General features: G+C 51.2%; 2 protein-coding genes across 4 annotated transcripts in view; one reads left to right on the plus strand and one right to left on the minus strand.

Annotated features, from left to right (window-relative positions):
* dnaaf6 (dynein axonemal assembly factor 6) overlaps positions 1-2984 on the minus strand; it is a 306696-nt gene extending 303712 nt beyond the window's left edge. The window contains exons 1-2 of the mRNA XM_072504956.1: positions 2872-2984; positions 1889-2010 (exon numbers count right to left, since the gene is read on the minus strand). Coding sequence (XP_072361057.1) covers positions 1889-1978 — 90 coding nt within the window. The 5' untranslated portion in view covers positions 1979-2010; positions 2872-2984. The remainder of the gene's footprint in view (positions 1-1888; positions 2011-2871) is intronic.
* An 84-nt stretch (positions 2985-3068) lies between these two features.
* Positions 3069-25805, plus strand: part of nup62l (nucleoporin 62 like) — a 175015-nt gene continuing 152278 nt past the window's right edge. Inside the window, exons 1-2 of one of the 3 annotated variants that reach the window (XM_072504953.1) lie at positions 3069-3159; positions 6024-6330. In XM_072504953.1, the coding sequence (XP_072361054.1) occupies positions 6032-6330 (299 nt within the window). In that variant the 5' untranslated portion in view covers positions 3069-3159; positions 6024-6031. Of the gene's footprint in view, positions 3160-3180; positions 3203-6023; positions 6331-13898; positions 14024-25805 lie in introns of those variants that run through there. The other 2 variants (XM_072504954.1, XM_072504955.1) reach the window with 2 other exon arrangements.

Consider the following 25805-nt stretch of genomic DNA (forward strand, 5'->3'; position numbering starts at 1 on the left):
CCTTCCTCAGATAAGGACACGAAAACTCCAACATACCACTTGCCTTCTTTACTGCCTGCTATATTTGCACGCTTACTTTCAGTGATGGATGCACAAGGACACCAAGGTCTTGCTGAATATCCATCTCTCTTAATTTACACCCATTTAAATAATAACCTGCCTTCCTATATTTGCTACCAGACTATCAGACCCCAGAGATTTATCTGCCTTTAATCCCATTAATTTCCCTAAAACCATTTCTCTACTAATACTAATTTCCTTCAGCTCCTCACTAAAACTGGTGTTTCTCAGAATCTCTGGTATATTATTCATATCTTTTTTTGTGAAGACAGAAGAAAAATACAAATTTATTCCTCAGCCATTTCTTTGTTCCTTGTTATGAATTCTCCTGTTTCTGACCGTAAGGGGCCTATATTCGTTTTTATCAATCTTTTTCTCTATACATACCTACAGAAACTTTTACAGTCAGTTTTTGTGTTCCCCGCTTGCTGCTCAGTTTCATCAAAACCTTCAAATGGCTGCCACTAGATTAAATTAGGCATATTCTTCAATATTCTCATTTCCATGACTGAAGGTGTGCTCTCCCTTCCCTGTAAGGGCTGACTCACTCTCTCCCTCCCCTGAAGGTGCTGACTCTCTCTCTCTCCTGAAGGTGCTGACTCTCTCTCTCTCCCCTGAAGGCGCTGACTATGTCCCCCTCCCCTGAAGGTATTGACTCTCTCTTCCTTGAAGGTGCTGACTTTCTCTCTCCCTTCCCTGAACTTGCTGACCCCCACTCCCCCAAAGGTCCTACCCCTCCACTGAAAGTGTTGACTCTTGCCTCTCCAGGAATTTCATCTCACTCAGGCCAAACCGATCTGCATGATTTATTTTCTAACATCTGGTCCCGGTACACACCAGGTCAAGCGATCTGATTTTCTGTCCTTTCCTTGTCATCCGTACAGACTCCACCCTGCACTCATCCAGGGAACAGTTATCAAAACAAACTGCTGCCTCCTTGATAGAAGAGTGCATTATGGGATTTCATCTCCTCAAGATCAATAGACACTACGAAAGCTTTGGGGATTTATTCTGGTTATAGTCTGATATACATTGGCAGACAAATGGTTTACAAACAGGGAAGACAATGTCAATATAAGGAGGATAAGTCTGATGGAACCTTTTGCATCTGAAGAATAATCCAACATGGAATAGCTTACTCAGAAAGTACTGAGGTGTCTTTGGGTCAGATAGTTAATAATAATAATTGCTTATTGTCACAAGTAGGCTTCAATGAAGTTACTGTGAAAAGCCCCTAGTCGCCACATTCCGGCGCCTGCTCGGGGAGGCCGGTACAGGAATTGAACCCGCGCTTCTGGCATTGTTCTGCATTACAAGCCAGCTGTTTAGCCCATTGTGCTAAACCAGCCACCAGCTGTGGCCTCAAACCCCACTGCTAGCCTTGAGCATACTATCCAGGCTGACACTGTATAGTACTCAAAGATCTGTATTTCAAATGAGGTTAAACTGAGGCACTCTCTGCATGTAATTTAACTGCATGTGATGAGGTGTTATGTCCAGTTCAACCTCGCTGTGCGTACATTGTGGAGTGAGAGGAGATTGCGGGATATGGTTGGCATCGCCGTGGGGTTTACGGGGCTGAGTAACCTTTGCCTGTATTGAAATGTTCATCTGTTGTTTGGAAAAAAATGAAGAATATGAGATTGGGACTTTTATTTACTGCAAAAATAATTGGAGACAGTGAGCTGTTAATTCTGATCCTGTCATTGTCATGTAAAGTCTGTGAAATACTTGAGAAATATCATTAATTGCGACAATAAGTTGAAAGTCTAAATAAAATCTGAGGAGCCCTGATCCTGTCGGAGTTTCTAGTTATGTTGAGGATTACCTGTTCCTCCAGATCCTCCTCCTCTTGATCTGCTGGTGACAGCAGGTTTGACAATGCTTGCAGTTGACCAAATGAAAAGGTGAAATCCATCTTGTTAGTTTGCCAGTCTTGTGCAGAGTTTCCTGTTTGCAGCAGAAGGGATCTTTCATTAGCACCAGCCTATTTATCTATACTTTATACTTTAATTACTCTGATCAGCAGTTGTTATGCTGCTTTACCAGTTGCTACTTGAGAGTAAGTACTCCCTAGTTCTGCAGACATCAACACATACTACTTCTACAGGGCGTTGTACAATACTGGATGGCAACAAGGTGCCCTCTGAACTTTCTACAGTGCTGCATGGGATGTATAGTGCCAAGTGAAACAGTGATGTGGAGATAGGCGTTGGACTGGGGTGAGCACAGTAAGAAGTCTCACAACACCAGGTTAAAGACCAACAGGTTTGTTTCAAACACTAGTGAAACAGTGTGAGTGGATTGAGGGGGGAGAATGAGTGAAGCGTGAAAGGGGTAACAATAATACCTTTTTCCATTATTCAGAGCAAGGCTAGCTGTTATTGTTTGTTTTTAATTTTCCGTAAAGAACTAAATGGCTCGTTAGATCATTTCAGAGATGAGTTAAGAGTAAACCACATTCTCAGCACCATAGAATCCCAACAGTGCAGAAGGGGGCCATTTGGCCCATTGGGTCTGCACCAATCCTCTGAAAGAGCACCCTATCTCGGCCCACTCGCCACCCCATACTAACACCACCTAACCTGCACATCTTTGGACTGTGGGAGGAAACCGGAGCACCCGGAGGAAACCCACGCAGACACGGGGAGGATGTGCAGACTCCGCACAGACAGTGACCCAAGCCGGAATCGAACCTGGGACCCTGGCGCTGAAGCAACTGTGCTAACCACTGTGCCAAACAATTGGGTCAGATCTTCTTGTGTCTAGTTGGTCATACCCCTCAAAATTCCGAACACACGAACTACTTGCCCTGGAAGTTTAAATTTCTGTTGAGTAATTTCCCTGCCTCCAAGTCCTCTGAAACTCTGACAAAATCGGAAACGCTGTGTCCGGTTGCTATGGGGACAGGGAAATGGCGGACTCCGTGATTGACAGTAAACTGGACCAATCAGCTCCGTGTCCGGTTGACCCAATCAGATCCAGGGACCGGGGTGGATTCTCTCTCAGACCAATCAGAGCGAGGGGACGGCGCAGTCTCTGTCCGCGGGCTGCCTGAGCGGAGAAGAAGGCCCGAGGCCGAGAGAGAGAGAGGCCTCGGTACTGGTGACCCCCTCTCCCTCGGTGCCCACGCCCCATTCCGGTGTGCCAGCTTCCCCCCCTCCCCCCCCTCCCCCCCCCCCTCCCCCCCCCTCCCCCCCCCCCTCCCCCCCCCCCTCCCCCTCCCCCTCCCCCTCCCCTCCCCCTCCCCCCCTCCCCCCCCCCTCCCCTCCCCCCCCCCTCCCCCCCCCCCCCCTCCCCCCCCTCCCCCCCCCCCTCCCCCCCCCCCTCCCCCCCCTCCCCCCCCCCTCCCCCCCCCCCTCCCCCCCCCTCCCCCCCCCCTCCCCCCTCTCCCCCTCCTCCCCCCTCTCCCCCTCCTCCCCCCCTCCCCTCCCCCCCCCTCCCCCCCCCCCTCCCCCCCCCCTCCCCTCCCCCCCCCTCCCCCCTCTCCCCCTCCTCCCCCCTCTCCCCCTCCTCCCCCCCCCTCCCCCCTCTCCCCCCCCCTCCCCCCTCTCCCCCTCCTCCCCCCCTCCCCCCCTCCCCCCTCCCCTCCCCCCGCACCCCGGTGCCTGACCCCCCCGACTCCGGTGCCTGCCCCCTCCTCCCTCCATTCCGGTGCCTGACCCCCCCCCCCACTCCGGTGCCTGACCCCCCCTCCCTCCACTCCGGTGCCTGCCCCCCCCCCACCCCGGTGCCTGCCCCCCCCCCCACCCCGGTGCCTGCCCCCCCCCCCCCTCCATTCCGGTGCCTGCCCCCCCCCTCCATTCCGGTGCCTGCCCCCCCCCCCTCCATTCCGGTGCCTGCCCCCCCCCTCCATTCCGGTGCCTGCCCCCCCCCCCCTCCCCCCCCCTCCCCCCCTCCCCCCCCTCCCCCCCCTCCCCCCCCTCCCCCCCCTCCCCCCCCTCCCCCCCCTCCCCCCCCTCCCCCCTCCCCCCCTCCCCCCCTCCCCCCCCTCCCCCCCTCCCCCCCCTCCCCCCCCTCCCCCCCTCACACCCACCCACCCCGGTGCCTGATCTCTTTCCCCCCCCCCGGTGCCTGATCTCTTCCCCCCCCCCCGGTGCCTGATCTCTCCCCCCCCCCCGGTGCCTGCCCCCTCCCCCCCTCCCCCCCCTCCCCCCCTCCCCCCCCTCCCCCCCTCCCCCCCTCCCCCCCCTCCCCCCCTCCCCCCCCTCCCCCCCTCCCCCCCCTCCCCCCCCTCCCCCCCTCACACCCACCCACCCCGGTGCCTGATCTCTTTCCCCCCCCCCGGTGCCTGATCTCTTCCCCCCCCCCCCGGTGCCTGATCTCTCCCCCCCCCCCGGTGCCTGATCTCTTTCCTCCCCCCCCCCCCCCCGGTGCCTGCCCGCCCCCCCCCCCGGTGCCTGCCCGCCCCCCCCCCCGGTGCCTGCCCGCCCCCCCCCCCCCGGTGCCTGCCCGCCCCCCCCCCCCCCGGTGCCTGCCCGCCCCCCCCCCCCGGTGCCTGCCCGCCCCCCCCCCCGGTGCCTGCCCGCCCCCCCCCCCCGGTGCCTCCCCCCCTCCCCCCCCCGGTGCCTCCCCCCCCCCCCCGGTGCCTGCCGCCCCCCCCCCCCGTGCCTGCCCCCCCCCCCCGGTGCCTGCCCCCCCCCCGTGCCTGCCCCCCCCCCCCGTGCCTGCCCCCCCCCCGTGCCTGCCCCCCCCCCCCCCGTGCCTGCCCCCCCCCCCGTGCCTGCCCCCCCCCCCCCGTGCCTGCCCCCCCCCGTGCCTGCCCCCCCCCCCCCCGTGCCTGCCCCCCCCCGCCCCGGTGCCTGCCCCCCCCCCCCCGGTGCCTGCCCCCCCCCCCCCCCCGTGCCTGCCCCCCCCCCCCCCGGTGCCTGCCCCCCCCCCCCGGTGCCTGCCCCCCCCCCCCCCCGTGCCTGCCCCCCCCCCCGTGCCTGCCCCCCCCCCCCCCCCCGTGCCTGCCCCCCCCCCCCCGTGCCTGCCCCCCCCCCCCGTGCCTGCCCCCCCCCCCGTGCCTGCCCCCCCCCCCCGTGCCTGCCCCCCCCCCCCCGTGCCTGCCCCCCCCCGCCCCGGTGCCTGCCCCCCCCCCCCCGGTGCCTGCCCCCCCCCCCCCCGGTGCCTGCCCCCCCCCCCGTGCCTGCCCCCCCCCCCCCCCCGTGCCTGCCCCCCCCCCCCCCCCGGTGCCTGCCCCCCCCCGTGCCTGCCCCCCCCCCCCCCGGTGCCTGCCCCCCCCCCTTCCATCCCGGTGCCTGCCCCCCCCCCCTTCCATTCCGGTGCCTGCACCCCCTCACACCCACCCACCCCACCCCGGTGCCCGATCTCTCCCCCCCCCCCGGTGCCTGATCTCAAACCCCCCCCCGGGTGCCTGATCTCTTCTCCCCCCCGGTGCCTGCCCCCCCCCCCCGGTGCCTGCCCCCCCCCCCCCGGGTGCCTGCCCCCCCCCCCCCCGGGTGCCTGCCCCCCCCCCCCCCCCCGGTGCCTGCCCCCCCCCCCCCCCGGGTGCCTGCCCCCCCCCCCCCCCGGGTGCCTGCCCCCCGCCCCCCCCGGGTGCCTGCCCCCCGCCCCGGTGCCTGCCCCCCCCCCGGTGCCCCCCCACACTGGTGGCTGCCCCCCCCCCGGTGCCTGCCCCCCCCCTCACCCTTGGGAGGGGAGGGGTGGGGGTTGTGGGGCAGGCACCTGGGGATGGGTCGCAGAGCTGCCTTGTGTTCCAAGCCCAGCGACCCATCCCCAGGTTTCTGCCCCCCAACCCTTGGGAGGGGAGGGGTGGGGGTTGTGGGGCAGGCACCTGGGGATGGGTCACAGAGCTGCCTTGTGCTCCAAGCCCAGCGACCCACATCCTGGGGCCTGCCTTGCCTCCCCCCACCCCCCACCCCCTCCTCTTCCCAGGTTCTTGCCCCATGTCTTCTGTGCTCCCCCAGTTTCCCACCCCGCTCTGTCAATAAAAGCTCTGTTTTGCTGTTTCCCCCTAGGTTTCAGGATGAGTTTTAATTTTGGGAATCCAGCCGGGGGCAGTGGCTTCCCCTTCACCGCCCCCAAGACCGTCGCAACGACAACACCTGGATTCTCCTTTGGCAGCAACACAGCAGCCCCGCAGGGAGGCTTTGGCTTTGGAGCAGCACAGCTGGCCCCTGCCGCCAGCACCTCTGCACCTAGTGCTAGCAGCCTCTTCTCCTTCAGCACTCCCAGCACTGCCGCCACACCTTCCACTGGATTCTGCCTGCCCACACAGCCTGCTGCTACTGCTGCAACCTCCACTGCCGGAGGCTTCTCACTGGGGTAGGTCACTCTGCCACGTCTACCTTCATAGCAACATTGAACTTTTCCAGCCAGCTGAGCCATTCTATTCGATCACAGCTGATCAAGTCACATCCCTGTGTTCGCCCCATATCCCTGGGTGTAATTGGTATGCAGCAATCTGTCGAACATACGAACAAGGAGTATGCGATTTGGCCTAATGAGCCGGCTTCCACTTAATAAGATCATGGCTAATCATTTTTTTTTTAACAAACAATTTTATTGAGGTATTTTTGGCATTGTAAACAGTAACAATATACATTAGTGTGCAAATATCAATGACGAAAACATAGTGCAAATAACAGTTCCTCTCTCGCAAATAGACCCGCCCATTCTTCCCCCCCAAAGGCCACAACGTCGGCCTTTATCCCCTCCTGGACTCCCGGGTCCTCCGACACCCCAAAAATCGCCACCTCTGGACTCATCGCCATCCTTGTTTTCAGTACCTGGGACATGACATCTGCAAATCCGTGCCAGTACCCCCTGAGTTTTGGGCACGACCAGAGCATGTGGACATGGTTCGCTGGTCCTCCCGCACATCTAGCACATTTGTCCTCCAGTCCAAAGAATTTACTCATCCGGGCTACCGTCATGTGGGCTTGGTGAACTACCTTGAACTGAATCAGGCCGAGCCTGGCACATGTTACGGTTGCATTTACCCTCCTCAGAGCATCTGCCCATACGCCTCACTCCAACTCCCCACCAAACTCCTCCCACTTGAGTTTCAGTTCCTCGGTCCCTGTGTCCTCCGCTCCCATAAGCTTCTTATAAATATCCAAGACTCTCCCCTCTCCTACCTCGCTACTGGAAACTACCCTGTCCTGGATCCCCCTTGGTGGAAGGTGTGGAAAGGACGGGACCTGTCTACGTACAAAATCCCGCACCTGCAAGTACCGAACATCATTTCCCCATGCCAGCCCGAACTTCTCCAGCGCCCTCATGCTCGCAAAGCTCCCTTCCAGGAACAAGTCGCCCATCCTTCCCGCCCTCCGCCACGCTCGAAACCCGCCGTCCATCTTCCCCGGGACAAATCGGTGGTTGTCGCATATTGGGGACCAGACCGACTCTCCCACTTCCCCCGCATGCTTCCTCCATTGGCCCCAAATCCGCAGAGCCACCACCACTATAGGGCTGGTGGAGTACGTGGCCGGCGGGAGCGGCAGAGGAGCCGTGACCAGGGCTCCCAAGCTGGTGCCCCTGCACGAAGCAGCCCCCACCCACTCCCAAACCGACCCCGTACCCACCATCCATTTCCTTAACATGGCTATGTTAGCCGCCCAGTAGTAGTTGCTGAGGTTCAGCAACGCCAGTCCCCCCTCGCTACGGTTCCACTTCAGCATCCCCCTCTTTACCCGCGGGGACTTCCCCGCCCAAACAAATCCCAGGATGATTTTATTGATCCTTTTAAAGAAGGACCGCGGAATGAAAATAGGGAGACACTGAAAAATAAACAGGAATCTCGGGAGGATCGTCATCTTCACCGTCTGTACTCTCCCCGCTAGTGACAGCGGGAGTGCATCCCATCTCCGAAACTCACTCCTCATTTGCTTCATCAGCCTAGACAAGTTCAACTTGTGCATCCTGCCCCAGTCTCGCGCCACTCCGGACCATTCCCTTCCATCCTCTTGCTGCTCTCAGAGCAATTGCCAGCAGTTCTATGGCCAACGCAAACAGCAATGGAGAGGGGGGGCATCCCTGTCTTGTCCCACGGTATAGTTGAAAATACTCAGATGTCGTCCGGTTCGTCCTTACACTAGCCTCTGGGGCCTGATATAGCAGTCTAACCCAGTCCACAAAGCCGTCCCCAAACCCAAACCTTCCCAGCACCTCCCATAAATAGTCCCATTCCACCCAGTCAAAAGCCTTTTCGGCATCCATTGCCACCACTACCTCCACTTCTGCCCTCCGGGGGCATCATAATCACATTGAGTAGCCTTCTTAGGTTGGCTACCAGCTGCCTGCCCTTTACAAACCCCGTTTGGTCCTCCACAACCACGTCCGGTACACAGTCTTCGATTCTGGACGCCAGGATCTTGGCCAGTAGTTTAGCATCAACATTAATCAAGGAGATTGGCCTATAGGCCGTTTTAATATCAGTGAGATGGTGGCTTGCGACATCGTCGGGGGGGTAACACCCCATTGTCCCTCGCCTCATTAAACACCCTAACCAGCACCGGCCCCACTATCCCCGAGAACGTTTTGTCGAACTCCACTGGATACCCGTCTGGCCCCGGGGCTTTACCCGGCTGCATGGCCTTCAGGCCCCCCATTACTTCTTCAGCCCTAATCGGGGCGCCCAGCCCCTCTACCATCCCCCTGCCCACCTTTGGGAAGGTCAGCCCATCTAAGAAGCGCCTCACCCCCTCCGGCCTCGTGGGGGGTTCCGAGGTATATATCTTGCTGTAAAAGTCCTTGAATACCCTGTTCAATCCAGCCGGGTCCACTACCGTCCCTATTTCCATGTCCGCCTCCCTCTTCCTAAGTTGCTGTGCAAGCATTCTGCTGGCTTTCTCCCCATACTCATACACCACGCCCCTTTCCTTTCTGAGCTGCTCTACGGCCTTCCCGGTGGATAGTGCCCCCCCGCCTCCGCCTGCAGTCTCCGTCGTTCCCTAAGTAACTCTGCGTATTCCCTGTCCGTCCGTATCATCTCCTGAACCAGTCTGTCCGTCTCCGCCCTGTCCGTTCTGTCCCTATGGGCTCGGATTGAGATCAGTTCCCCTCTCACCACCGCCTTCAGAGCCTCCCAGAGCACCGCTGCTGAGACTTCCCCTGTATCGTTGACTGCAAGTAGTTCTGCATGCATTTCCCCACTCTCTCTCACACCCCCTCATCTGCCAACAATCCCATCTCTAACCTCCATTGTGGGCGCTGGTAACTTTCTTTGCAGACCTGCAGGTCGACCCAATGTGGAGCATATTCCGAAATAGTGATCGCCGAGTATTCTGTATCCCTCACCCCCTCCAAAAAGTCCTTACTCATAATAAAGAAGTCAATACGAGAATAAACCTTGTGAACATGTGAATAGAACGAGAACTCCTTCCCCGTCGGCCGACTGATTCTCCAGAAATCTACCCCCCCACCATTTGTTCCATGAACCCCCTCAGTTCCCTTGCCATTGCCGGGACCCTGCCCGATCTGGAGCACGACCGATCCAGGTTGGTATCAAGGACTGTATTGAAGTCCCCACCCAGAATCAGCTTGTGCGAATCCAAGTCGGGGATTTTACCCAGCAGCCTTTTGATGAAATCTACATCATCCCAGTTTGGAGCGTAAACATTCACTAGGACGACCTTCACCCCCTCAAGCTTCCCTCGGACCATGAGAAATCTACTACCCCCCATCCGCAACTGTGCTGTCCGCCTCAAATTGAACCCGTTTGTTAATCATGATCGCGACCCCTCTGGTCTTAGCGTCAAGCCCCGAATGGAAGACCTGGCTAACCCAGCCCTTCTGTAATCTAATCTGGTCCGCCACTCTCAAATGTATCTCCTACAGCAACATTACATCCGCCTTCAGAGCCCATAAGTACGCGAACACACGTGCCCTCTTGACCGGCCCGTTTAACCCTCGGAACATTCCAGGTGATCAGCCTGGTTGGAGGGCACCCCCCCCCCCCCCTGTCGATCAGCCATCCCCCCCCATGTGCCGCGCCCCCCCTGGTCCTCTTGGCAGCTCCCACCCCCGACCTCTTCCCTGTTACCTGTTTCCGTTCCCTCCCTCGTCAGCAGATTATCTTTCCCCCCCCCCCGCCCAGCAACAACCCCCTGTAACCTAACCCCTACCATACACTGGCTGTATACACCCTCTCTCTCTCTCTCCCTCTCTCTCTCTCCCCCCCCCCCCCCCCCCCCCCCCCCCCAACCTCGCTCCCGTTGACTAGCTCAAAGTAGCTAGCCTGGTGACTCTCAACTCCGGCGCCACCATGTCTCCCACCTATTGCCCCCCCCCCCCCCAAAAATAGCAAAAAGAACCCGTACTGCCCCCCAGCACCCAGTAACTTAACCTTTAACTATGACTTTGGCTTTAACTTTAAAACTTTCAAACTGGCAAAAACAAACACAAGAACACCCCAAATTTGAAGTAAAAGAACATGCCGAACGACATCGCTAACACGTAGGGCAATCCACAAACAAATGCAAACATCCCTTGAAACACTCTTAAGTTGAGTCCATGGGTCCTCAGTTCGGCACCAGTCCATGTCCCTTAGCGAAGTCCATCGCTTCCTCCGGGTCGTCAAAATAATGCTACTGTTCCCGGTACGTGATCCAAAGCCGCGCCGGAAAAAGTAGCCCGAACTTGACCTTTTTAAACAGGATCTCTTTAATTTGCCTGTAGGCTGCCCTCCTTCTGGCCACCTCATGGCTCAGATCCTGATAGATGCGCAGGACACTGTTGTTCCATAAGCAGCTCTTCGTGTTTTTGGCCCACTGTAAGACCCTTGTCCACGAACCTATGGAACCTGACCACCATCGCCTGGGGGGGCCCCCACCCCTCCCGGCTGCCTCGCCTGCACTCTGTGTGCCCTGTCCAGCTCCAACGGACGCGGGAAGAATCCTCTCCCTTCTGCAGCATGTCTGCCACATATGCCGTGGCATCCACTCCCTTGGCCCCCTCCGGGAGCCCAATGATTCTCAGATTCTGCCGGCGAGACCTATTTTCCAGTTCCTCCAGCCTGTCCATCAGCCTTGATTGTTGCTCCTTCAACTTTTTAATTTCCACGTCTGCTACCGTTTGGAAATCCACCTGCTCCTCCACTGACTTCTCCAATGCCTGGACCTTCTTCTCCTGGGCGCCCAGCCTTTGGTCCAGTCGCTCCACCGCTTTCTGAAGCGGTTCCAAATTATCCCCCTTCAGTGCTGCAGAGCTCTCCTTCATGACCTTCAGCATGTTGTCCAGTGCTGTCTGGACCGTCCGTTCCGTGGTCCGTTCGTCGGCCATCTTTCCTCCCACTTGAACTTCCACACCACCTTTGTTCAGCCCCTTCTTCGCCTGTTTACGCTCCCTTCTACTCCTTAAGTCCATACAACTCTGTATGGATCCAGATCTACAGTGCTGCTGTTTTCCCCTCCAGCGCTCAAAAGTTCGAAAAAGTCGGGGGGAAAAGGTCTAAAAGTCTGACCGGAGCGAGAGCTACCAAATGCATGACTTACTCCCTCATAGCTGCCACCGGAAGTCCCAGATCATGGCTAATCTGACAGTAACCTCAAAACTGTATCCCACTTACCCACGATAACCTATCACCCTTGTTAATCAAGGATTTATCCGGCGCTGCCTTAAAAATATTCAAAGACTGTCTGCTTCCACTGTCTTTTTACGAAGAGAGTGCCAGAGACTCATGACCCTCAGAGAAAAAAATTCTCCTGATCTGTATTTTAAATAGATGGCACAATGGTGAGCACTGCTGCTTCACAGCAGGGGCCTGTGTTTGATTCCGGCCTTGGACAGTTGATTGCGTGGAGTTTGTACATTCTCTGTTTGTGTGCGTGCGTGGGTTTCCTCCGTGTGCTCCCGTTTCTTCCCGCAGACTAAAAATGTGCAGGTTAGGTGTATTGACCAAGCTAAATTGCCCCTTAATTTCGAGGGATGTGCATGTGTTAGGTTACTAGGATAGGGTGGGGTGAGCAGGGAAATGGACCTGTGTAGAGTGCCCTTTTAGAGGGTTGATGCAGACTTGATGGACTGAATGACATCTTCAGTGTGGGAATTTTATTTTTAACAAACTCTATAAATGGGCAACCCTTTATTTTAAACAGTGACCCTCGATGGAGATTCTCTCACAAGAGGAAACATCCTCTCCTCGTCCACTGTGTAAAGACGTCCCGGGATTTTATGTTTTTATCAAGTCACCTCTTTCTCTTCCAAACTCCATTGGATACAAACCTAGCCTGTCCAAACTTTCAAAGTACAGCACAGGAAGGCGTCTTTGGCCCTCCAAACCTGTGCCCATCATGATGCCCGAACTAAAAAAAAAAAAACTTTTGCCCTTATTCGGTCCGTATCCCTCTATTTCCTCCTTGTTCATGTACCCATCCAGAATCCTCTTAAATGTACTTCCCACCACATTCTCTGGCAGCGCCTTCCAGGCACCCACCACTCTCTGTTTGAAAAACCTATCCGCACATCTCCCTTAAACTTTCCCCCTCTCACCTTGGACCTGTGTCTTGTAATTGACACTTCCACCCTTGGAAAAAGCCCCTGAATATCCACCCTGTCTGTGTCTCAATTTTCTAGACCTCTATCAGGTTTCCCCTCAGCCTCTGTCTTTCCAGTGAAAACAATCCTAGTTTATTCAACCTCTCCTCAAGCCAACACCCTCGAGACCAGGCAACATCCTGGTGAACCTTCTTTGCACTCTCTCCAAAGCTTCCACGTCCTTCTGATCATGTGGTGACCAGACCTGCACACAATATTCCAAATGCGGCCTAACCAAGATTTTATATAGCTACACCATGATTTCCCAACTCCTGTACTCAATGCCCCGGCTGATGAAGGCAAGCATGTCACATGCCTTCTTAATCATCTCGTATGATGATCCGCTCATTCCAAGTATTAATCTGGTGACCCTTCTCTGAATTGCTTCCAATGCATTTGCATCTTTCCTCAAGTAAGGAGACTAATACTGTACTCTGTCCTCCAAATATGGTCTCTCACTAGTACCCTGTACAATTGAAGCATAACCTCTCTACTTTGTATTAATTTCCTCTCACAAAAAATGATAGCATTCTATTCACTAATCTCCTTTAGGGAAGGAAATCTGTCATTCTTACATGGTCTGGCCTACATGTGACTCCAGACCTGTGCCTTTAACGACCCTCTGAAATGGTGTCAGAAGCCACTCAGTTCAAAGGCAATTAGGGAAGGACAACAAATGCTGGCATTATTATTGATGGACACATCCCATGAAAGAAATACTTTCTGCACCTACATACTAACCTTTTGCGATTATATGCACCAAGACGCCAGATCTCTCGGCACCTTGGAGCTCTGCAACATTTCACAATTTAGATGATATACTCCTATTTTATTCTTCCTTACTTTTCTACCCATCTTTGTATGATGAACAAATTTCACTACCATCCCATCTATCCCTTCATCCAAGTCATTTATATAAATTATAATAAGTTGAGATCCTAGCACTGATACCTGTGGCACACCACTGGTTACATCTTGTAAATCTGAAAAAGACCCATTTATGCTTGCCCTCTGCTGCCTGTTAGCAGCCAATCTTCTATCTATGTCAAGAGTTTTTATTTTCTGCAATAGCCTTTGATATTGCACTTTATCAAATGCCTTCTGGAATCTAAGTACAGTACATTCACCGGTTCCCCTTTATCCCCAAATAACTCCAATAAGCCTGATTTGCCTTTCACAAAACCATGTTGATTCTGGACTTGTGTAAGTGCCTTGCTATAACATATTGAACAATATTTTCCCTGTGACAGATGTTAAGCTAACTGGCCTCTAGTTTCCCACTCTGTCTCCCTCCCTCCCTTTTTGAATAAAGGAGTCACATTTGCTATCTTCCAATCTAACGCAACCTAACCCGAATCTAGGGAGTTTTGGAAGATTAAAACCAATGCATCAACTGCCTCGCGAGACATTTCTTTTAAGAGCCTCGATTGAAGTCCATCAGGACCTGGACACTCATAAGCCCGCAGCTCCAACAATTTGTGTAAGTGCAACTTCTCCGATGTTTGTAATTTTCCTGACTTCCTCCCACCCTTATCGCTTTATTGCTCTGGATTATAGCTTTATAGCTTCTTCTGGGATGTTTTTTGTACTTTGTACAGTGAAGACTGATTCAAAATACCTGTTCAATTCATCTGCCATATTATCTCTATTTTGAACATGCTCAATGATTGAGTTTCCTGCAGATAGGGAATTCCCAAGATTCACCATCCTCTGAGTGAAGAAATTCCTCCTCATATATGACCTACTCCTTATCCTGAGATTATGTCCCCTGGTTTTAGGGTCACCCGTTCAGTGTGAAATGGGCAGCACGGTAGCACAAGTGGATAGCACTGTGGTTTCACAGTGCCAGGGTCCCTGGTTCGATTCCCCGCTGGGTGACTGTCTGTGCGGAGTCTGCACGTTCTCTCCATATCTGCATGGGTTTCCTCCAGGTGATCCGGTTTCCTCCAACAGTCCAAAGACGTGCAGGTTAGGTGGATTGGCCATGATAAATTGCCCTTCGTGACCAAAAAGGTTAGGAGGGGTTATTGGGTTATGGGGATAGGGTTGAAGTGAGGGCTTAAGTGTGTCGGTGCAGACTCGATGGACTGAATGGCCTCCTGCACTGTATGTTCCATAAGAATTTTGTAAGTATCAGTGAGGTCACCCCTCATCCTTTGAAGCTCCATGGAATACTGGCCCAGTCTCCTAAATCTCTCCTCATCAGACAATCACGCTATCCCAAGGATTAGCCAGAGAACCTCCTTTGCACTCCCTCAATGACAAATATATACTGAGATAAGGTGACCAAAACTATACACCTCAGGTGCAGTCTCACCAAGTCTCTATACAGTTGCAGCGATACATCTTTACTCCTGTAGTCAAATCCCCTTGCGATGAAGATCAACATATAGTTTGTCTTCCTAATTGATTGTTGATCTGCATGTTAGCTTTTAGTGAGCAATGACACCCAGGTCCCTTTGGGCATCAACCCATACCAACCTATCTCCATTTAAGAAATACTCTTGTCTGCTAGTTTTTTCTACCAAAGTGGATAACTTCACGTTTATTCAGATATTCCATCTGCAATATTCTTGCCCATTCATTTAGTCTGTCCTAGTCCTTTTGAAGTCTCCGTGCATCATAGAATCCCTACAGTGCAGAAGAAGGCCGTTCAGCCCGTCGAGTCTGCACCGACGCTCCGAAAGAGCAGCCGACCCAGGTCCAGTCCTCCACCCACTCCGCCCTATCCCTGTAACCTAATCATATCCCTGGACACGGAGGACAATCCACCGAACCGGATCTTTGGACTGTGGGAGGAAACCAGAGCATCCGGAGGAAACCCATGCAGACACGGAGAAAGTTAAAATTCCAGTCACCCAAGGCCAGAATTGAACTTGGATATCAGGCACTGTGAGGCAGCAGTGCTAACCACTGCGCCACCATGCCATCCTCCTCGCATTTATGTTTCCAAACTGTTTGGTGTCATCAACAAATTTGGAATATAACATTTGGTTCCTACATCCAAATCTTTTATATAGATTGTGAACAGCTGTGGCCCCAGCAATGACTGGTTTGGTACAGTGGGCTAAAGAGCTGGCTTGTAATGCAGAACAAGGCAGCAGCGTGGGTTCAATTCCTACCGGCCTCCCCGAACAGGCGCCGGAATGTGGCGACTAGGGGCTTTTCACAGTAACTTCGTTGAAGCCTACTTGTGACAATATGTGATTATTATTATTATTATTATTATTATTATCTTCCTGGTACGCCATTGATAACAACCTGCTGCCCTGAGAGTGATCCAATTACTCCTACTCTCCGCTTTCTCGCTGATTCTTAAACCATATTTATCAAAATCCCATGCGCTACAATCTTGTTTATTCACCTTTGTGTAACATTATGTAAGGACACCTTGGGCTAGTGCACGGTCAATTCCTGCCCCTCTTGACCCGGAGTCACAACAAAAGTGTGGCCACCAGGAACCTAAAGCTATCGACCATCTCCACTTCGGAGCCATTGATGTAGACGGGGGCATGTGTCGTGCTATGCCTCCTGAAGTCGATGATCAGTTCCTTGGTTTTGCTGACATTTAGAGAGAGGTTGTTTTCAGTGTACCATGTAACCAAGTGATCTATGAAAGGGATGGTAGAGGGAGTAAGCCTCATTGTATTTCGCAATCATTTGGCGGTAACTTTGTAACCTACAATAATCATTTGGATCTAACTTTGTAACCTACAAGGTTACAGGCTAAGAGCAAGAAAGTGGGATTAGGCTGGGAATCCTTTCTGGTAGGCACAGATGGACCGAATTGCTTCCTTTTGCGCTGTAAATGTATACATCAAATCTGGGAAGATAGGATAAATCAAAAGATTAGAGACGAGGCAAGCGAGAAAGGCATTATTACAGGAAATGGAAAACCGACTGACAGGAAGTGATCGAGACCACAAATCTAACAGTAAATCAATAGATGAGACAAGAGGTTATAAAAAGATAAAACTAAATGTTCTGTATCTGAATGCGCAAAGCATTCAAAACAAAACTGAGAGCACAAATAGAAATAAATTAATACAATTTGATAGCCATTACAAAGACATGGCTGCAGGAGGACATGGATTGGGGCCTGAAAATTCAAGGGTACATGACATTTTGGAAGGACAGGAAGTGAGGAGAAGGTGATGTGGCTCTGTTAGTTAATGATTGTATCCGCACAATAGAGAGGAATGACCTAATTTCAGTTAACCAGGGTGCGGAAACAGTTTGGGTAGAGATGGGAAATGGTCAGGGCAAGAAGTCACTTGTGGGAGACTCTAACAGTAACCACGTGGTAGGGTGGAGCATAAAGGGAGAAATAATGGGAGCTTGCCAGAAAGGCACGGCGATAATCAAGGGAGCTTTTACATAGAGACTGGAAAAGTCAGATAGGCAAAGGTAGCCGAGATGACTTCAGAGAATGTTTTCGGCATAGTTTTAGAATAGCAGTTCTGGAGACAATCGGAGAGCAGGCATATTAGACCTGGTATTCTGCAACATATGGGATTAATCAATGATCTCAAAGTGATTATGGTGATCAAAAGCAATGACCATAACGTGATTGGATTTTACATTCCGTTTGAGAGCGAGGGGACTATTTCTAAACATAGATCAGGGCAATTGTAAGGGCACGAAAGCAAAGCTGGCTAAAGTGAATTGGCAAATTAGGTTAAGGGATGGGTCAATAGAGATGTCATGGCAAACATTTGTTAAATATTTCAGAATAAATAGAATTGATACATTCCAAGAAATAAGAAAAAGTCCAAGTGTTATGGGCCAGGGTTTAGAGAACCCCAAAGTATATCATGGAGTTCACCTGACCCACAACTTTTAATAGATTGTGGTATGGGGAGCACACGGCCCACTCTACAGGAGTGGTACAGCAGAAATGGAAAAGTATTTTTTGAAGCAAAACAATGTTCAAACATGAACTCAAGTTAACCTTTTCAAGGCATACAGTGAACATCTTAGCAACCATCAATTCAAATACAACCCCCAAAGAATACAACACTAAGTAATCCTTAACTTCCCAAACAACATCCATAAGACAAAAGAAATCCCTTTTAACAGAAGCACATTAGGTTTACATTCACTACTGAGAACATTTATAATTCTGAATTCATCAAATGATCAAGAGATAGTCTTTTGATGGCGGAGAGATCAACAGTACACCTGCTCTGTCTGGCTTCAGCTCCAACACTGAAAACGAAACTAAAACACACCCTGCAGCAAACAACCTAAAACAAAAGTAAAAAGCTGACAGACAGCCCAGCTCCACCCACACTCTGACATCACTGCAGTAATATGAGCAGCCAAACATTTCTTGAAGCAACATTCTCATGACACAAGAGATGGACACACCAGCTATGGTTAACTAGAAAGGTCAAAGATAGTATCAAACTTAAAGAAAAAGCAGAAAATTGTGCAAAGACAGGTGGCAGGTCAGAAGACTGGTCAGAATATAAGGTAGAGCAGCGGATGACTAAAAAATTAATAAGGAGGGAAAAGAATCAAGAGTCAGAGAAAGCTAGTCCGAAATATAAAACGGATGGAAAGAGATTTTATGAATATTTAAAAGAAACCAATGAACAAAGTGAGTATTGGTCCTATAGAAAGTGAGTCGAGAGAATTGATAATGGAAAAGAAAGCAATAGCAGATGCATTGAACCGGTATGTTGCATCAGTCTTTTGTAGGTTACAAGTAACCTCACAGAAGCATCTATGAACCAGGAAATGGATGGAGGGGGAAACTCGGGAAAATGGTATTGTGTAAACTGTTTGAGCTGCGGTTTGACAAGAGCCCAGGTCCTGGTGGACTTCATCCTAGGGTGTAAAAAAAAGTCTTGAGATAATCAATGCATTCGGTTTAATTTTCCAAAACACTAAATTCGGAGTACAGTCCCATTAGATTGGAAGATAGAAAATGTAACTCTATTATACAAAATGGGAAGGAGATAGAAAGCATGAAACTGCGGGCTAAGTTGGCTTAACATCTGTCACAGTGAAAATATTCTAAGCTATTATTAAAGAAGTTATAACAGGGTACTTAGGATAAGCATAAGGTATTCAGGCAGAGTCAACATGATTTTGTGATTGGGAAATTATGTTTAACCAACTGATTAGAGTTCTTTGGGGAAGAAATCGGTGCTGTGGATAAAGGGGAATCGATGGATGTACTGTACTTAGATTTACAAAAGGCATTTGATAATGTGTCACATCAAAGTTTATTCTGGAAACTAAAAACTCATGGTATAGGGGTAATGTATTGGTTCAGGTAGAAGATTGGTTCGCTAACAGGAAGCAAAAATAGGCACAAATGGGTATTTTCAAATTGGCAATATGTGACAAGTGGTGTGCCACAGGGATCAGTGTTAGCACCTCAACTGTTTACAATTTATATCAATGACTTGATTGAAGGGATGGTTGCCAAATTTGCTCCTGACACAGAAATAGGTAGGAAAGTAAGTTGTGAAGAGTGCATAATGAAGCTCTAAAGGGATATCGCTAGGTTAAATGAGTGGTCAGAGATCTGGCAAATTCAGCATATTTTGGGAAAATGTGAATTGGTCAATTTTGGCAGGAAGAATAAAATAAGTATATCAACTCAAGAGCTCTGGGCGAAGAGGGATCTGGGTGTCTTCGCACATGATTCGTAAAAGGTAGTATGCAGGTAATTAGGAAAGCTAATAGAAGGTTGTAATTTATTGCGAGAGAAAATTAATACAAAGGTAGGGAGGTTATGCTTCAGTGCTCTCTCAGAGCACTAGTGAGACCACAATGGATGTACAGTGTACAGTATTGGACCCTGATGAATATAGAAATTATGTATTATGTTTAATATTTGTGGCAGTAATGCTATTAAAAACCCTGCTTTATTTAAAATACATCCAAACAGAGCCTCTACTAAAGCTATAATTAAGGTCTCGTAAAAGGTAAGGTAATTTCCGGGAGACAGAGAGGGAGCCGGAGTGCAGCTTGGGAATCAGGTAGGTGCTTAAACTTACCCCCAGGTTCCAGCGGCCTTCGTTTTCGGGAGCGGGAGAGAGAGGGAGCCAGAGTGCAGCTTGGGATTCAGGAAGGTGCTGAAACTTACCCCCAAGTTCCAGCGGCCTTCATGTCCGGGAGCAGGGGAGAGAGAGAGGGAGCCGGAGTACAGCTTGGGAATCAGGTAGGTGCTTAAACTTATTCCCAGGTACCAGCTGCCTTCATTTCTGGGAGCGGGAGAGAGAGAGGGGCCGGAGTACAACTTGGGAAACAGGTAGGTGCTTAAACTTACCCCAAGGTTCAAAGAACAAAGAAATGTACAGCACAGGAACAGGCCCTTAGGCCCTCCAAGCCCGTGCCGACCATGCTGCCCGACTAAACTACAATCTTCACTTCCTGGGTCTGTATCCTTCTATTCCCATCCTATTCATATATTTGTCAAGATGCCCCTTAAATGTCCCTATCGTCCCTGCTTCCACTACCTCCTCCGGTATCGAGTTCCAGGCACCCACTACCCTCTGCGTAAAAAACTTGCCTCGTACATCTACTCTAAACCTTGCCCCTCTCACCTTAAACCTATGCCCCCTAGTAATTGACTCCTCTACCCTGGGGAAAAGCCTCTGACTATCCACTCTGTCTATGCCCCTCATAATTTTGTATACCTCTATCAGGTCTCCCCTCAACCTCCTTCGTTCCAGTGAGAACAAACCGAGTTTATTCAATCGCTCCTCATAGCTAATGCCCTCCATACCAGGCAACATTCTGGTAAATCTCTTCTGCACCCTCTCGAAAGCCTCCACATCCTTCTGGTAGTGTGGCGACCAGAATTGAACACTATACTCCAAGTGTGGCCTAACTAAGGTTCTATACAGCTGCAACATGACTTGCCAATTCTTATACTCAATGCCCCGGCCAATGAAGGCAAGCATGCCGTATGCCTTCTTGACTACCTTCTCCACCTGTGTTGCCCCTTTCAATGACCTGTGGACCTGTACTCCTAGATCTCTTTGACTTTCAATACTCTTGAGGGTTCTACCATTCACTGTATATTCCCTACCTGCATTAGACCTTCCAAAATGCATTACCTCACATTTGTCCGGATTAAACTCCATCTGCCATCTCTCCGCCCAAGTCTCCAGACAATCTAAATCCTGCTGTATCCTCCGACAGTCCTCATCGCTATCCGCAATTCCACCAACCTTTGTGTCGTCTGCAAACTTACTAATCAGACCAGTTACATTTTCCTCCAAATCATTTATATATACTACAAAGAGCAAAGGTCCCAGCACTGATCCCTGTGGAACACCACTGGTCACAGCCCTCCAATTAGAAAAGCATCCCTCCATTGCTACCCTCTGCCTTCTATGGCCTAGCCAGTTCTGTATCCACCTTGCCAGCTCACCCCTGATCCCGTGTGACTTCACCTTTTGTACTAGTCTACGATGAGGGACCTTGTCAAAGGCCTTACTGAAGTCCATATAGACAACATCTACTGCCCTACCTGCATCAATCATCTTAGTGACCTCCTCGAAAAACTCTATCAAGTTAGTGAGACACGACCTCCCCTTCACAAAACCGTGCTGCCTCTCACTAATACGTCCATTTGCTTCCAAATGGGAGTAGATCCTGTCTCGAAGAATTCTCTCCAGTAATTTCCCTACCACTGAAGTAAGGCTCACCGGCCTGTAGTTCCCGGGATTATCCTTGCTACCCTTCTTAAACAGAGGAACAACATTGGCTATTCTCCAGTCCTCCGGGACATCCCCTGAAGACAGCGAGGATCCAAAGATTTCTGTCAAGGCCTCAGCAATTTCCTCTCCTACCTCCTTCAGTATTCTGGGGTAGATCCCATCAGGCCCTGGGGACTTATCTACCTGAATATTTTTTAAGACACCTAACACCTCGTCTTTTTGGATCTCAATGTGACCCAGGCTATCTACACCCCCTTCTCCAGACTCAACATCTACCAATTCCTTCTCTTTGGTGAATACTGATGCAAAGTATTCATTTAGTACCTCGCCCATTTCCTCTGGCTCCACACATAGATTCCCTTGCCTATCCTTCAGTGGGCCAATCCTTTCCCTGGCTACCCTCTTGCTTTTTATGTACGTGTAAAAAGCCTTGGGATTTTCCTTAACCCTATTTGCCAATGACTATTCGTGACCCCTTCTAGCCCTCCTGACTCCTTGCTTAAGTTCCTTCCTACTTTCCTTATATTCCACGCAGGCTTCGTCTGTTCCCAGCCTTTTAGCCCTGACAAATGCCTCCTTTTTCTTTTTGACGAGGCCTACAATATCACTCGTCATCCAAGGTTCCTGAAAATTGCCGTATTTATCCAGTACCAGCGGCCTTCATTTCCGGGAGCGGGAGAGAGAGAGGGAGCCGGAGTGCAGGTTGGGAATCGGGTAGGTGCTTAAACTTGCCCCCAAGTTCCAGCGGCCTTCATTTCCAGGAGCGGGAGAGAGAGAGAGAGGGAGCCGGAGTGCAGCTTATGAATCAGGTAGGTGCTCAAACTTACCCCCAGGTTCCAGCGGCCTTCATTTCATGTCCTTGATATGTATGTCCCTGTCAGGCAGGGAAGAGATGGTCGAGTGAGGGAACCATGGTTGACGAGAGGTTGAATGTCTTGTTAAGAGGAAAAAGGTGACTTATGTAAGGCTGAGGAAACAAGGTTCAGACAGGGCATTGGAGGGATACAAGATAGCCAGGAGAGAACTGAAGAAAGGGATTAGGAGAGCTAAGAGAGGGCATGAACAATCTTTGGCGGGTAGGATCAAGGAAAACCCCAAGGCCTTTTACACATATGTGAGAAATATGAGAATGACTAGAGCGAGGGTAGGTCCGATCAAGGACAGAAGCGGGAGATTGTGTATTGAGTCTTAAGCGATAGGAGAGGTCTTGAACGAGTACTTTTCTTCTGTATTTACAAATGAGAGGGGCGACATTGTTGGAGAGGACTGTGTGAAACAGATTGGTAAGCTGGAGGAAATACTTGTTAGGAAGGAAGGTGTGTTGGGCATTTTGAAAAACTTGAGGATAGACAAGTCCCCCGGGCCTGACGGGATATATCCAAGGATTCTATGGGAAGCAAGAGATGAAATTGCAGAGCCGTTGGCAATGATCTTTTCGTCCTCACTGTCAACAGGGGTGGTACCAGGGGATTGGAGAGTGGCGAATGTCGTGCCCCTGTTCAAAAAAGGGACTAGGGATAACCCTGGGAATTACAGGCCAGTTAGTCTTACTTCGGTGGTAGGCAAAGTAATGGAAAGGGTACTGAAGGATAGGATTTCTGAGCATCTGGAAAGACACTGCTTGATTAGGGATAGTCAGCACGGATTTGTGAGGGGTAGGTCTTGCCTTACAAATCTTATTGAATTCTTTGAGGAGGTGACCAAGCATGTGGATGAAGGTAAAGCAGTGGATGTAGTGTACATGGATTTTAGTAAGGCATTTGATAAAGTTCCCCATGGTAGGCTTATGCAGAAAGTAAGGAGGCATGGGATAGTGGGAAATTTGGCCAGTTGGATAACGAACTGGCTAACCGATAGAAGTCGGAGAGTGGTGGTGGATGGCAAATATTCAGTCTGGATCCCAGTTACCAGTGGCGTACCGCAGGGATCAGTTCTGGGTCCTCTGCTGTTTGTGATTTTCATTAATGACTTGGATGAGGGAGTTGAAGGGTGGGTCAGTAAATTTGCAGACGATACGAAGATTGGTGGAGTTGTGGATAGTAAGGAGGGCTGTTGTCGGCTGCAAAGAGACATAGATAGGATGCAGAGCTGGGCTGAGAAGTGGCAGATGGAGTTTAACCCTGAAAAGTGTGAGGTTGTCCATTTTGGAAGGACAAATATGAATGCGGAATACAGGGTTAACGGTAGAGTTCTTGGCAATGTGGAGGAGCAGAGAGATCTTGGGGTCTACGTTCATACATCTTTGAAAGTTGCCACTCAAGTGGATAGAGCTGTGAAGAAGGCCTATGGTGTGCTCGCGTTCATTAACAGAGGGATTGAATTTAAGAGCCGTGAGGTGATGCAGCTGTACAAAACTTTGGTAAGGCCACATTTGGAGTACTGTGTACAGTTCTGGTCACCTCATTTTAGGAAGGATGTGGAAGCTTTGGAAAAGGTGCAAAGAAGATTTACCAGGATGTTGCCTGGAATGGAGAGTAGGTCTTACGAGGAAAGGTTGAGGGTGCTAGGCCTTTTCTCATTAGAACGGAGAAGGATGAGGGGCGACTTGATAGAGGTTTATAAGATGATCAGGGAATAGATAGAGTAGACAGTCAGAGACTTTTTCCCCGGGTGGAACAAACCATTACAAGGGGACATAAATTTCAGGTGAAAGGTGGAAGATATAGGAGGGATATCAGAGGTAGGTTCTTTACCCAGAGAGTAGTGGGGGCATGGAATGCACTGCCTGTGGAAGTATTTGAGTCGGAAACATTAGGGACCTTCAAGCAGCTATTGGATAGGTACATGGATTACGGTAAAGTGATATAGTGTAGATTTATTTGTTCTCAAGGGCAGCACGGTAGCATTGTGGATAGCACAATTGCTTCACAGCTCCAGGGTCCCAGGTTCGATTCCGGCTTGGGTCACTGTCTGTGTGGAGTCTGCACGTCCTCCCCGTGTCTGCGTGGGTTTCCTCCGGGTGCTCCGGTTTCCTCCCACAGTCCAAAGATGTGCGGGTTAGGTGAATTGGCCAATGATAAATTGCCCTTAATGTCCAAATTGCCCTTGGTGTTGGGTGGAGGTGTTGGGTTTGGGTGGGGTGCTCTTTCCGGGGGCCGGTGCGGACTCGAGGGGCCGAATGGCCTCCTTCTGCACTGTAAATTCAATGATAATCTATGATTAATCTAGGACAAAGGTTCGGCACAACATCGTGGGCCGAAGGGCCTGTTCTGTGCTTTCATTTCATTTCATGATTTCATAGAATTGACAGTGCAGAAGGAGGCCATTCGGCCCATCGAGTCTGCACCAGCTCTTGGAAAGAGCACCCTACCCAAGGTCAACACCGCCACCCTATCCCCATAGCCCAGTAACCCCACCCAACACTAAGGGCAATTTTTGGACACTAAGGGCAATTTATCATGGCCAATCCACCTAACCTGCACATCTTTGGACTGTGGGAGGACACCGGAGCACCCGGAGGAAACCCACGCACACACGGGGAGGATGTGCAGACTCCGCACAGACAGTGACCCAAGCTGGAATGGAACCTGGGACCCTGGAGCTGTGAAGCAATTGTGCTATCCACAAGGCTACCGTGCTGTATTTTCTATGTTCTATGTTCATTTCCAGGAGCGGGAGAGAGAGAGAGGGAGCCGGAGTGCAGCTTATGAATCAGATAGGTGCTTAAGTGTTTTATTTTTACCTGTATTTAAGTTGGCCGGTTGCTAAACCCGAGACACTGCACTTGTAGTATCCCCCCCACCCTTCCACCTCCGAGAACCTAAGGGAGTCAGTGAATATCAGGTAAGCTCTTTCTTTCTTTCCTTTTATCAGCAAGTTATCTAGGATGGATGGCAGGGAAGGCAGTGCAGTGTTCCTCCTGCAGAATGTTTGAGGTGAGGGACGCCACCATTGTCCCTGCTGATTTCATCTGTGGGAAGTGCACCCATCTCCTCAGAAACCGCGTTGGGTAACTGAAGCTGGAGCTGGATGAACTTCGGATCATTCGGGAGGCAGAGGTGGTCATAGATAGTAGCTTCAGGGATGTAGTTACTCCGAAGAATGTAGATCGATGGGTGACGGTGAGAGGGGCTGGGAGGAAGCAGTCAATACAAGGATCCCCTGTGGTTGTTCCCCTCAGTAACAAGTATACCGCTTTGGATACTGTTGAGGGGGACGGCCTACCAATGGTAAGCCATGGTGACCGGATCTCCTTCCCTGTGGCTCAGAAGGGAAGGGGGGAGAGCAGGAGAGCACTAATTATTGCGGACTTGATAGTTTGAGGGACGGATAGACGGTTCTGTGGCAACGAAAGTGACTCACGGATGGTATGTTGCCTTCCGGGTGCCAGGGTCCGTGACGTCTCGGACTGTGTTTTCAGAATCCTTAAGGGGGAGGGGGAACAGTCACAAGTCGTGGTACACATCGGTGCCAACGACATAGATAAGAGAAGGGACGGGGATTTAAAACAGGAATTTAGGGAGCTTGGGTGGAAGCTGAGAGCCAGGACAAACCATATTGTCATCTCTGGTTTGTTGCCGGTGCCACGTGCTAGCGAGTTGAGGAACAGGGAGAGAGTGCAGATAAACACGTGGCTGC

This window comes from Scyliorhinus torazame, chromosome 5, assembly GCF_047496885.1.
Source record: "Scyliorhinus torazame isolate Kashiwa2021f chromosome 5, sScyTor2.1, whole genome shotgun sequence".
In the NCBI taxonomy this organism is placed as follows: Eukaryota; Metazoa; Chordata; class Chondrichthyes; order Carcharhiniformes; family Scyliorhinidae; genus Scyliorhinus; species Scyliorhinus torazame.